The 12,956-nt window shown below is 56.0% G+C and overlaps 2 protein-coding genes across 5 annotated transcripts in view; one reads left to right on the forward strand and one right to left on the reverse strand.

The window, feature by feature from the left end:
- The window catches only part of RUVBL2 (RuvB like AAA ATPase 2), a 37,733-nt gene extending 26,530 nt beyond the window's left edge, over positions 1 to 11,203 (forward strand). For all 3 annotated transcript variants that reach the window (XM_035285221.3, XM_035285222.3, XM_035285223.3), the window contains 11 exons: positions 2,265 to 2,394; positions 2,549 to 2,615; positions 4,346 to 4,452; positions 4,541 to 4,634; positions 5,059 to 5,182; positions 5,573 to 5,667; positions 5,767 to 5,885; positions 9,167 to 9,286; positions 9,683 to 9,812; positions 10,851 to 10,965; positions 11,096 to 11,203. In XM_035285221.3, coding sequence (XP_035141112.2) covers positions 2,265 to 2,394; positions 2,549 to 2,615; positions 4,346 to 4,452; positions 4,541 to 4,634; positions 5,059 to 5,182; positions 5,573 to 5,667; positions 5,767 to 5,885; positions 9,167 to 9,286; positions 9,683 to 9,812; positions 10,851 to 10,965; positions 11,096 to 11,121 — 1,127 coding nt within the window. In that variant the 3' untranslated portion in view covers positions 11,122 to 11,203. The remainder of the gene's footprint in view (positions 1 to 2,264; positions 2,395 to 2,548; positions 2,616 to 4,345; positions 4,453 to 4,540; positions 4,635 to 5,058; positions 5,183 to 5,572; positions 5,668 to 5,766; positions 5,886 to 9,166; positions 9,287 to 9,682; positions 9,813 to 10,850; positions 10,966 to 11,095) is intronic.
- Positions 11,204 to 11,257: 54 nt separating this feature from the next.
- LOC100391685 (chorionic gonadotropin, beta polypeptide) lies at positions 11,258 to 12,942 on the reverse strand. Of its 2 annotated transcripts, none has more exons than XM_078358856.1 (3): positions 12,721 to 12,942; positions 11,816 to 11,983; positions 11,258 to 11,586 (listed from the first exon to the last, which is right to left on the reverse strand). In XM_078358856.1, the coding sequence occupies exons 1-3, from the start codon at positions 12,733 to 12,735 to the stop codon at positions 11,275 to 11,277; spliced, it is 495 nt and encodes a 164-aa protein (XP_078214982.1). In that variant the 5' UTR covers positions 12,736 to 12,942; the 3' UTR covers positions 11,258 to 11,274.
- Positions 12,943 to 12,956: the final 14 nt, after the last annotated feature.

The following is a 12,956-nucleotide window of genomic DNA, read 5'->3' on the forward strand; positions in this document are numbered from 1 at the left end:
AACAAAGAAAATGAGGGTTCTGGAACTAAGGAAGCAGGGGAAGGCGGGCGTGGAGTAGCCACCCAGCAGCCTGTTGCAGTCCGCTAGTGGCTTATGGTCTTTTCACTCCCAGCTCTTCCTCATCTTCCGTGTTGAACAGCTATTCGTCCTTCCAGACCGACGACTTCAGCATCTCTGCCTCACTGAGGCTTTTCCTAACCCACCTCTCTGCCCACCCACTCCCACCTCTGTGCTGCGGCTGGGGCCAGGCAGGGAGAATCAGAGTAACAACCAGGTGGGTGTTCAGTGAGGGTAAAGCAGTGTCTTCTGGGGCGCCCTGGGGCGCCGGGCCTCGGACTGGACACCAGGTACCCACAGATGAGTTAGACCAAGGCCTGAATTCAAAGAGCTCCTGGTCTGGAGGAGGCGGTCATGGACACGATCCCTTCCAAGGTGACATGTGTTACAATGGAGGTAGCACAGGACAGAGGAGGCTCCCGACCTCGGCAGGAAAACAGAACATGTGGTGGCATTTGTCGGGAGAGGCTTCCAGAAAAGCGGATACCTGAGCTAATCCTAGTGGGATGCCCAGGAGGCTCCAGGGCAGACACGGGGTGCAGCACGTCTAGGCCCAGAATGCGGCACACACAGTGCCTTCCCTCCCTGCATCCCTCCATCCTTTGTCTTTTCCTCATCGTATTTATTTATTTATTTACTTAGAGACAGAGTCTTGCTTTTTCACCAGGCTGGAAGTGCAGTGGTGCAATCTTGGCTCACCGCAACCTCCGCCTCCCAGGTTCAAGTGATTCACCTGCCTCAGCCTCCCGAGCAGCTGGGACTACAGGCACACACCACCACGCTTGGCTAATTTTTGTATTTTTAGTAGAGACGGAGTTTCACCATGTTTGTCAGGATGGTCTTGATCTCTTGACCTTGTGATCTGCCTGCCTCGGCCTCCTAAGGTGGCCCATGGTGCCTGACGTTTTTGTTTTGTTTTTTTGAGACAGTTTCGCTCTGTTGCCCAGGCTGGAGTGCAGTGGCATGATCTTTGCTCACTGCTACCTCCGCCTCCCGGGTTCAAGTCATCCTCCTGCCTCAGACTCCCAAGTAGCTGGGATTACAGATGTGTGCTGCCGCACCCAGCTAATTTTTGTATTTTTAGTAGAGTCGGGATTTCACCATGTTGGCCAGGCTCGTCCTGAACTCCTGACCTCAGGTGATCCCCCGCCTCGGCCTCCCAAAGTGCTGGGATTATAGGAGTGAGCCACCGTGCCTGGCCTTGCTTTTCCTCTTCTTGTGTCTCCTGGGCAAAGCCTCCTGTAGGCCAAACCCTGTGCTGGGCAGGGGTGAGGTCAGCCTTGCCCTGGGGATGCTCCTTAGTCTAATGGAAGAGGCAGGGAGGACCCAAGGTGTCCCCAGGTGGCATGGGCAGTGCTTGTCCACTCGGTCCTCCACAGATACTTGCTGAGTTCTGTGACCAGGGCCATTGTGCAGCCACAAAGGGGACCAGGAAGAGTTCCCGCTTGACGCTGAGTAGGAGGGTATGGCGCCAGCCTGTCTGTGAGGACGTGCTCCACACTGACAGAGCCTTGAGGCTTAGGGCCATTGCTGGAGACAGCCCTGCTTGCTGCCAGCCACCCCAGGCCACAGGCGGTAGCACGCTCTGCCCTATGACGGTTTCAGGCCCTGTGACTATGTTACAGCTGAGCACCAGTGCCTGCCTGCCCACAGTCGCTCCTAAGCAGGGTATCATCCCATGGCAGCACCTGCTATCATCCCCATTAGACACGGGGAAACTGAGGCTCAGGGAGCAGTCAAGATCTCTTGGGATCACACGGCGCCAGGTGCACCAGGTATTGGAGCTGGGATCTGAACCGAGGCAGTCTGGCTCTGTCACCTGTAATGATCATGTCGGCCCCTTGGCCTTCGTCCCCTCTCCCCATCACCTAGCTCTGAGGCTAAACAGCTGGTAGAGGCTGGGAGACTGAGGTGTGGCGAGGCTCTAGGGTGAACCCTCTGGGAAATGTGGGATTCTAAGCCTGGGCTGCCGGAGCAACCTGCCCTCCCTGGCTTCTCACTGTCTGTCTGTCTGCCTTCTGGCTGGACCCCTCTCTCCAGTTCCCCCTTACCAGGGCTCTCCTCAACTTGGAGCCAAGGTTTTACAGGTCGGATGGCACTGAAACCTCTTTCCTGGCGTGGGAGAAGAGCTGGTTTGCCAGACACAGAGCAGGTGTCAGGGACCTGGTGCCAGACACCTTCAGCGACTCAGACTGCCCCCTCCCCAGGCATGGCGCAGGCCCTGGGCCCGGACACGCCATTCACGGCCATTGCTGGCAGTGAAATCTTCTCCCTGGAGATGAGCAAGACCGAGGCGCTGACGCAGGCCTTCCGGAGGTCTATTGGCGTTCGTATCAAGTAAGCACATGATGCGAGGCGGACTCAGTCCCCAGAGCCTGGGGGCAACCCCTGGGCCCTGAGCAGCTTGTCCTTTGTCCCAGAGCTGGGGGAAGGTTGTGATTTGTGAGGACTCAGGCCTCAGGCTGTCTCCTCAGATCTGCTCTCTGGCTAGGGAGGAGACAGAGATCATCGAAGGGGAGGTGGTGGAGATCCAGATTGATCGGCCGGCGACAGGGACGGTGAGTCTGAAGTTGCTCCCTGCTGAGGCCACCTCCAGCAACAGGGGTGGAGAGAGGAGATGCCAGGTCTGCACTGAGGTCAGAATCCCATGGAAGGTTCTAGCAGCAGACAAGAACCATGTACATGCCTATAGTAGGGGATCAGTTAAGTTGGCAATGGCTTGCCCCTCATGAAGGACGTTCTTAGCAATAGAAACTGAGGTGGTGAAATTTTTGTATTTTTAGTAGAGATGAGGTTTCACCATGTTGGCCCGGCTTGAACTCCTGACCTCCTGATCTGCCCACCTCGTCCTCCGAAAGTGCTACGATTGCAGACATGAGCCACCACACTCAGCCTTTTGTTTTTTCTTTACAATTTCTGTTTTCTCCTTTTTGCTTAGCTGTGTTTTCTGATTTTGTTATCAACAAAACACCTTTTATTTGGGTATAAAATAGGAATGTCACCCTGAAGGAGGAATCTCCGACTGTGAAGAGCAAAAAGAAAAAATCAATAAATCAATAAATAATAATTAAATGAAATAGGGGCGTCAAAGTGTGACCTTTGGCCGTTTCGTGAGACCTCAGGGCTATGCTTTTATTTTTATTTATTTATTTATTTATTTTGAGACGGAGTTTCGCTCTTGTTACCCAGGCTGGAGTGCAATGGCGCGATCTCGGCTCACCGCAACCTCTGCCTCCTGGGTTCAAGCAATTCTCCTGCCTCAGCCTCCTGAGTAGCTGGGACTACAGGCACGCACCACCATGCCCAGCTAATTTTTGTATTTTTAATAGAGACGGGGTTTCACCTTGTTGACCAGGATGGTCTCCATCTCTTGACCTCGTGATCCACCCGCCTCAGCCTCCCAAAGTGCTGGGATTACAGGCGTGAGCCACCGCACCCGGCCAGGGCTATCCTTTTAATAGACTTTATATTTTAGGCATGTTTTTTTGTTTACTATTTTTTATTAAGAGCTTTATTGAGTTTTGGCCGGGGACAGTGGCTAACGCCTGTAATCCCAGCACTTTGGGAGGCCAAAGTGGGTGGATCACTTTAGGTCAGGAGTTAAAAACCAGCCTGGCCAACATGGTGAAATCCCGTTTCTACTAAAAATACAAAAAATTAGCTGGGCATGATGGCAGGAGCCTGTAATCCCAGCTACTCAGGAGGCTGAGGCAGGAGAATTGCTTGAACCCAGGAGGTGGAGGTTGCATTGAGCTGAGATCGCGCCATTGCACTGAGCTGAGATCACGCCTGGGCAACAAGAGTGAAACTCCATCTCAAAAAAAAAAAAAACTAATTAAAAAAAATACAAAACAATTAGCCAGGCTTGGTGGCTCACGACTGTAATCCCAGCTACTTGGGAGGCTGAGGCAGGAGAATCGCTTGAGCCGGAGGTTACAGTGAGCCAAGATCATGCCATTTCACTCCAGCCTGGGCGGCAGAGCAAGACTCTATCTCGAAAAAAAAAAAAAAAAAAAGAATTTGAGTTTTGATTGATACACAGAAAGCTGCGCACATTTGAAGTGTCCCGTGTGGTCAGTTATGATTTACATGTTCACCACCGAGCCTTCACCCCGTCAGGCTGGTGAGCACACTGTGTCTCTCCCCGCAAGAGCTCCCTTGCCTCATGCCCATTTTGAAGCTGTGTAAGCAGAGGCCAGAGCAGGGCCAGAAGATTGTGAACACTGGGGGCATTGGGGCAACATCAGGGCCCTCTCTCAGCCTCTTCCCTGACTTTCCCCACTCTCAGGGGTCCAAGGTGGGCAAACTGACCCTCAAGACGACAGAGATGGAGACCATCTACGACCTGGGCACCAAGATGATTGAGTCCCTGACCAAGGACAAGGTCCAGGCCGGGTGAGCAGTCGGGCTGTGCCAGGTGGCCAGGGAGGATGGGGGAGCTCGGGCTGGTTCCTTTCCTTACCCCATCCCCCATCCCCCACAGGGACGTGATCACCATCGACAAGGCAACAGGCAAGATCTCCAAGCTGGGCCGCTCCTTCACACGCGCCCGAGACTACGATGCTATGGGCTCCCAGGTGTGCCGGGACTCCCAGGAACCCCTCCCCGCCCCGGCACTCGGTGTTTTCATCTCCTCCATCGCCCCCGTGACCTCTGGGGTCTGCATCTTCCTGTCACTCTGACTCTTTGTCCCTGGTACTCCTGGGTCTTCTCTGTAACCCTAGGATGGCTGGGACCCCTCAGCCTGGCACTACAGGTTCACATCACCCCATGTTGCCTGTGGCTTCTGAGGTCCTCCAGGAGCCTCCATGACCCTCAGCGCTCTGGAACACCCCTAGACCTGACTACCTCCTGGGCCTGGGGTTTCCAGATCACTTCATCTGGCCTCCCAGCTCCATTTCCCAGGGCCCTAGTCTCCCCCAGGACAGAGGCCTTTAGGGCCCCCTTCATGCCCTTCCCTGTTCCTGTCTCCTCCCTTCTTTCCCCACCCCTGCCCCATAGACCAAGTTCGTGCAGTGCCCAGATGGGGAGCTCCAGAAACGCAAGGAAGTGGTGCACACCGTGTCCCTGCACGAGATTGACGTCATCAACTCCCGCACCCAGGGCTTCCTGGCGCTCTTCTCAGGTGAGGCCCTCCCGCCTGCCCTGCCCCAGGCCTGGCAGCCTCCCTCAGGTTCCCTCTGTCCCTGAGCTCTGAATGTGGCCCACTCACTCCACGGCCTTTTCTGTAACTCAGGCCCGTGGCTGCCTCTCTTCTCCACCTGTGAATCTGCTTCCTCCTGCCCCCGATGTTGTCTGAGTCCCTCTGTGGTGCTGTGATGGGGGTGTGGCCCTGCCCTCTCTCCTGTTTTCTCTGCCTCTGTTCCTCCTCTCTGGGGACATTTCAGCCTCCTCAGCCCTCCTTGCTTTGCTCTCCTTCATCCATCCCTGGCATCTGTCCTTCTCTGTCTCAGCCACATTCCAGCCCTGGAGCCCGCTCCTCTGACTTCCCTGATGCAACCTGTACCTCCCATAGGTGACACAGGGGAGATCAAGTCAGAAGTTCGAGAGCAGATCAATGCCAAGGTGGCCGAGTGGCGCGAGGAGGGCAAGGCAGAGATCATCCCTGGGGTGAGGACCCAGGACGTGGCCCGGGGCAGGTGGCGGGGTGGGGGTGGACTGGGGAAGCAGGGGCACATGTGACGACTCTCACACTTGTCCCAATCTCAGGTGCTATTCATCGACGAGGTCCACATGCTGGACATTGAGAGCTTCTCCTTCCTCAACCGGGCCCTGGAGAGCGACATGGCACCTGTCCTGATCATGGCCACCAACCGCGGCATCACACGGTGAGCCGGTGCCAGGGGCCTCTGGGGAAAATGGGATGCTCTGGGCAGCAGCTGCGGCCAGAGGGTCAACAGGGAGCATGTGTTGACCCTGGGTCAAAGAGGGACCCGTGACTTCGGTGTGCGCTCTGCCTTTCAACAAGGCAGGCGGGAGGCTGCCCTGCTCCCCGAGGAAGCCCAGAGACTGAGTTCTTCCTGTCTCCTGTCTTTCTGCTCCTTTAGCCCCAAAGCCTGCAGTTTCCAAACTGCATGCCGAGGCACCCCGGGGTACTGTGGGAAACTCACAGGAGTACTGTGGGATTGCTTTTAATCTTGAGGGAAGCACAGCGACATCTGTTAGACACAACATAAACCACAACGATGGTTCAGTCACTTCCACCCAACTGCTTCATCAGCAGAACTCTTAGTTCTGTGTTTGGCGTAAGAATGCCGTGGCCAGATTCCCGTGGCACAGAGGGTCGAGAGCTCCGCCAAAGCCTGTTTACCTCTGCTCCCCCATGTGTGTTGTCCCTGCTGGCTCTCCTCCACCTCGTCCACATTTTGGCCCACAGGAAGAGGGGGATGTCGAGGGCAGGCAGCCTCCATAGGCTGCAATCCACAGGCTGCACCCCGCATTTCCACCCACATCTCATTGCCTGGCACTGCTCGGGTTCAGGGCTGTGCCTGTCGTTGAGGAAGGCTAGGACTGTCAGCCCCAGCACTGCAGCCATGGGCCCAGAAACTGGGCGGCTGGGGAGAGCATCACAAAAGGGAAGAAGTGGGCCAGGCGCCGTGGCTCATACCTGCGATCCGAGAGCACTTTTGGAGGCTGAGGCGGACAGCTCATGAGGTCAAGAGTTCCAGACCAGCCTGTCCAACATAGTGAAACTCCATCTCTACTAAAGATACAAAACATTAGCCAGGCGTGGTGGCATGTACCTGTAATCCCAGCTACTCAGGAGGCTGAGGCAGGATAATCATCTGAACCCGGGAGATGGAGGTTGTATTGAGCCAAGATTACACCATTGCACTGTAGCCTGGGCGACAGGGCAAGGTTCTGTCTCAAAAAAAAAAATGGGAAGAAGTGGGCATCCTACAGAGGATGGCGGGCTGCTGTACCTGGCTCTGGGTTTGGCTCTTTTAACTCCTTGGATCCTCAGAAACTCAGAAAATAGATAACACCTCAGCCCCATTTTACAGGGCAGGACAGTGAGGCCCAGTGACTTGCCCAGGTCACAGGTCGTCTAGAAGGTGGCAAGGTCCAAACTCGGTTTCTGGGTGGCAGGGCACTGGAAGAGACCCCTAGGGCGGACGGTGTGCCCGAAGCAGCTGCAGGTCAGGCCTGGGGACTGCCCAGGGCACCTCCTATGCAGAGATGGCAGTGACGGGCGGCCCTGACTGTTAATAGACTCCGCATTTGAGAATCTGTTCACTTGCTAAGATTTATTTCTAATCCCCAAATAAATATCTGCCCTGCTTTTGGGCAACAAATTCAAGTCACCTGACACCAACTTTCCCAGCTAAGTGTGAATGAGACCAGGCTGTCTGCTCCCTTTAGCTCTCATGTCATAAGTGTCCTTGTTGTATTCTGTTGAGTGCTACGTTTGTCGCTTTTGTTTTTTGAGACAGGGTCGTGCTCTGTCACCCAGGCTGGAGGGCAGTGGCACGATCATGGCTTATTGCAGCCTCAATGCCCACCACACCCAGAAACACACACACACACATCAGCCCCCTGCCCCCAGCCTCAGCCCTCTGTCCTCAGCCTCCTCAGTAGCCGGGACCATGGGTGTGCACCACTCCGCCTGGCTAATCTTTGTTTTTGTTTTTGTTTTGAGTTAGAGTCTCGCTCTGTTGCCCAGGCTGGAGTGCAATGGCGCTATCTCGGCTCACTGCAACCTCTGCCTTTTGGGTTCAAGCAATTCCCCTGCCTCAGCCTGCTGAGTAGCTGGGATTACAGGCACCCACCACCATGCCTGGCTAATTTTTCTGTTTTTAGTAGAGATGGGGTCTCACCATATTGTCCAAGCTGGTGTTGTACTCCTGACCTCATGTGATCCACCCACCTCAGTCTCCCAAAGTACTGGGATTACAGGCGTGAGTCACTGCGCCTGGCCTATTATTTGGTTGTTGTTTTTGTATGTTTTGTAGAGGTGGGGTTTCGCCATGTTGCCCAGGCTAGTCTCAGACTCCTGGGCTCAAGTGATCCGCTTGCCTCAGCCTCCCAAAGTGCCGTCAGTTTTTTGTGCCTTTTTTTTTTTTTTTTTAACTTTTTTAGGGCCATTTGTTGGTGATTTTGCTGTGAAATGTTCCCTGAACACCGCGCGGAACTGCTGTGTAGCCTGACAGAGGCAATAGCGGGCACTTTGCTGAGCCCATGTTAGAATGCTGTTGGCGTGAGCTCCATGTTAGAGAATTAACAGTGATATTACATAATAGACACACAGAAATGAGGCCGGGCACGGTGGCTCACGCCTGTAATCCCAGCACTTTGGGAGGCTGAGGCTGTTGGATCACGAGGTCAAGAGATCGAGACCATCCTGGCCAACATGGTGAAACACTGTCTTTACTAAAAATACAAAAAATTAGCTGGGCGTGGTGGCACACAGCTACTCAGGAGGCTGAGGCAGGAGGATTGGTTGAACCCGGGAGGCGGAGGTTGCAGTGAGCCAAGATTGCCCCATTGCACTCCTGCCTGGCGATAGAGCGAGACTCTGTCTCAAAAAACAAACAAATGAAAAAACTGTGTGGAAACACACATAAATGAAAACACACATCGACTAAGATTACATGTATATTGGTTGATGAAAATATTGTGACTAGGGGCTTGAGAACTTAACCCTGTATATTCCACTGGGAGCAATGGCTCAGGATTGGCCAGTCGGTGTGTTTACGGTGACTTCCTGGAACTTCACTACTATGAATAAGGAGACTTAGCTGTATCCCCTGGCACCAGCCCTGGGCTGGCCTCACTGCAGCAGGGAACAAGACACGTGAGGTCCCCTCCTTTGTGGAACTTTATGTCCAGCACGGGAGTTGGGGGCTTGATCCAGTAATCCTGGAGGCAGAGATCTAGCTTAAAGCAGCCTGGCTCTGCAGAAGAGTGCTGTTGGGGGTGGGGGGGGGTGACACCATTGTGGAAGGCTTCACCATCAGAGGGTGACGTCATCAGGTGACATGAGGCACGAGCTAAAGGTTAAGTGGTGTTTGGCCCAGCGAGTGAGTGGTGGTGTGAGGTGGGAGTGTTGCCAGCAGAGGGAATGAAGAGGGAACATCACCCTGACAGTCCCTCTCTACCTCTTCCGCAGGATCCGGGGCACCAGCTACCAGAGCCCCCATGGCATCCCCATCGATCTGCTGGACCGGCTGCTCATCGTCTCCACCACCCCCTACAGCGAGAAAGACACAAAGCAGATCCTCCGCATCCGGTGCGGGCAGGACCAGGCCGTGTGCCTGAGAGACAGGGCTGGGGGCCACCCTGTGGGACAAATGCTGACACTGAGGTCTGGGGGGTGGCATGGTTGCTGGGCCTGCAAGAGAGAGGGCCGAATGGGCACCCAAACAGTGACATCCAGTCTGGGGGGCAGGTGCCACTGTGGGGAAGGGAGGTGAGACGCTGTGACTGGTGTGGGGGTCAGTGCCCTGGGTGGGGTCAGGAGCCCTAGGTTTTAGTTCCAGCCCAGCCCCTGTCTCCATAGTTCTTCCAGCCTTAGCATTCTGTGATTCTAAGATGCAGGCACCACACATCCCAGGGGTGGCTGCGGCCACTCCTGCTGGTCAGAGGCCAGGCCCTGGCTAAGCCATCCCGCCCCTACTGCCTGCAGGTGTGAGGAGGAAGATGTGGAGATGAGTGAGGACGCCTACACGGTGCTGACCCGCATCGGGCTGGAGACGTCACTGCGCTATGCCATCCAGCTCATCACGGCTGCCAGCCTGGTGTGCCGGAAACGCAAGGTCAGCCAAATTCGCCAGCAGGGCCAGATGGCCGGCAGGAGCAAGGATGCGCTATTTCAAGGGCTTCCGGGGGTTCCGTGTTTCATCCTAGAATGTACATTTTCAGGGGCAGGGAATTTTCATTCCTCAGGTTGATTTCTGTGTCGCCTGGCCTAGCCTATAGTAGGTACTCGGGAAGGCCGGGCGCGGTGGCTCACGCCTGTAATCCCAGCACTTTGGGAGACCGAGGCGGACGCATCACCTGAGGTCAGAAATTCGAGACTAGCCTGGCCAACATGGAGAAACCCCATCTCTACTGAGAATACAAAACATTAGCCTGGAGGCCGTGTAGATGGTGGCGCATGCCTGTGATGCCAGCTACTCGGGAGGCTGAGGCAGGAGAATCACTTGAACCCAGGAGGTGGAGGGTGCGGTGAGATCGTGCCACTGCACTCCAGCCTGGGCAACAAGAGCAAAACTTCATGTCAAAAAAAAAAGTAGGTGCTCACTATATCTCTGTTGACTGTAAGTAGATGCTGTTAGGTCCATCTTACAAATAAAGAAACAGAGGAGGCCGGGCGTGGTGGCTCATGCCTATAATCCCAGCACTTGGGGAGGCCAAGGCGGGCAAATCTTAAGGTGTAGAGTTCCAGACCAGCCTGGCTAATGCGATGATACCCTGTCTCTACTAAAAATGCAAAAAATTAGCCAGGTCTGGTGGCATGCACCCGTAGACCCAGCTACTCAGGAGGCTGAGGCAGGAGAATTGCTTAAATCTGGGAGGCGGAGGTTGCAGTGAGCCAAGATGGTGCTACTGCACTCCAGCCTGGGCATGATTGGAGACTCTGTCCCAAAAAAGAAAAAAGCTGAGGAATGAAGAGGCTGGGCCCACACCCAGTGGATAGCCAGGCAGGATTTGAACACAGGCAATCTGGCCCAGAATGCCTTCCCCTCACCTGCTACCCGCTGCTGCCTGGAGCTGGAGGTGGCATAGGCTGGGGTCTGTGCTGTGGGCCTTACGAGGAGGGTCCCCACTGAGGACTTGCCCTCCCCCTCCAGGGCACAGAGGTACAGGTGGATGACATCAAGCGGGTCTACTCACTCTTCCTGGACGAGTCCCGCTCCACGCAGTACATGAAGGAGTACCAGGACGCCTTCCTCTTCAATGAGCTCAGTAAGCGTCCCCACCCCGTACCTGCACTGCCAGTGCCACCCCCAGAGGGAGGAAGAGGGAGCTCGGCCTAAAAGGCTCAGGCCCTGCCCTCTGGGCCACACTGACCATCTGGCCTTCCTTCTCCCCATAGAAGGCGAGACCATGGATACCTCCTGAACTGGATGTCACCCCCGTCCCCACCCTGTTTTCTACCAGAGTTCTGACACTGTGACTTTATATAAAGTTGTTTTGAAGCTGGTCCCACCCTGTGTGTGTGTGGTTGCCCTGATTCCAGAGAAAGACACCCCCAGAGTGCGGATTGAGAAGCCTTTATTGTGGGACTAGTGGAGGGTCTGCTGGCTCCAGGAGTTGGGATGGACTTGTAAGGTTGCGGGGAGGGTCCTTAGAGGAAGAGTCCTGGAAGGTGGAGTAGTCACAGCCCAAGGGCTCGTTCCTGAGACTCCCGCAGTCAGAATAGCTTCGGCGGCAGAGTCCACAGCGACAGCTGAGAGCCACGGGCATGGAAACTACGGGATCCACGCCGGGCCGACAGCCAGGGAGCCGGACAGAGGTGAAGCGCAGCTCGTGGTAGTTGCACACCGACTGGGGTAAGGGCGGTAAGATGGTCTGCAGCACCCGTACCTAAGGCCATGTGGGTGGGCGAGTGGGCATGTGTCTAGGGGCCAGCACCTCAGCTGAGCACCCCAGCTCCCTCCACAGGTCCCAGACTCAGATGTCCAGGAAGCCCTCTGTTCATGCCCTCCAGCCCCATTTCCCAACCCCTGCCCAGAGAGCCAGACCACCCTTCCCCATGCCTCTGTGGGCCCCGCCCTGTGGTGGCAGCACCTGCCCCTGGTCCTGGGCAGCTCACCATGCTGGAGCAGTAGCCGGCACAGATGGTGGTGTTAAAGGCGACACACACAGGGCAGCCCTCCTTCTCAGCAGCCAGGATGGCATTGACGGGGCGACACAGTGGCCGAAGTGGCTCCTTGGATGCCCATGCCCCACCCGTGCTCAGCAGCAGACACAGCAGCAGCCCCTGGGACAAGACAGGTGCTTCAGCCGGGCCTGAGACTGAAGCCCTGAGCCCTGGCCCATCCCCAGGGGTACACCACCCTCAAGGACCCAGGAACCCTGCCTGGCATGTCTTATTCAGGACCTGCCACCCAGACACTTGCCTTTCAGAGCCCACCCCACAGCCCAGAGGACCTGAGATGTCCCAACATTTCAGTTCCCCACCCTCAGGGACTTCTCCACCTGAAGCTTACTTCAGGGTCACACCCCTCCAGAAAAAGGCCTCCTTCCCCAGCTCACACGACTCTGCCCCTCTGCCCCTCTTCATGCTGGTGATGGCCTGGAGGGAAGTGGAAGGTACCCAGGGTCCTTGCAGTCTTACCTGGAGCATCTCCATCCTTGGTGCCTCCCCTGCCTCGTGTACCTGGCTTTATACCTCGGGGTTGTGGGGGCGACAAGGCCACCAGGTGGTGGTAGCATCCTGGGGTAACCTGGACACTAATCCCCCCGGGGGCGGGAGGCGGACAAGGCCAGGGAGACGCAGCAGTGGCTCAGTGGAGCGCTCCAGCCCTCTCCCCGCAGTGGCTCCAGCGCCAGGGGTGAGGCGGAGACCACGGTGAAGTGACCTCAGACTTGGTTGAGTCGGCGTTGGAGGCACAGGAAGTAGGGTACAGAAAGGCCTCTCCCCGTCTCTTCCTGGGGCGGGGGAGCCAGCAGGAGGCCGTGACCCAAGAAATGTGCTAGACTGAAGCGTCAACCCACCTCCACCAGAGCCATTCCTGCGCCACAGTCCAGATTCCCAGGAGCGCTGCAGCTTCGGTATTAGCTTCTTCTGCCCAGTCCGAGAGGGCCTCCGCGAGACTGCTGCGAGGGGAGCCGCTGGACCCAGATACTCACCGACGAGGGATTCAGCCGGAGCCCCACCTCTCCCTTAGGAACCTTCTCCCACACCACTCTCAAGCTAGGATGCCCGGAGCAGTCCCCAAAAATGAGTGTGG

The sequence above is a fragment of the Callithrix jacchus genome, chromosome 22 (assembly GCF_049354715.1).
Source record: "Callithrix jacchus isolate 240 chromosome 22, calJac240_pri, whole genome shotgun sequence".
Lineage (NCBI taxonomy): Eukaryota > Metazoa > Chordata > Mammalia > Primates > Cebidae > Callithrix > Callithrix jacchus.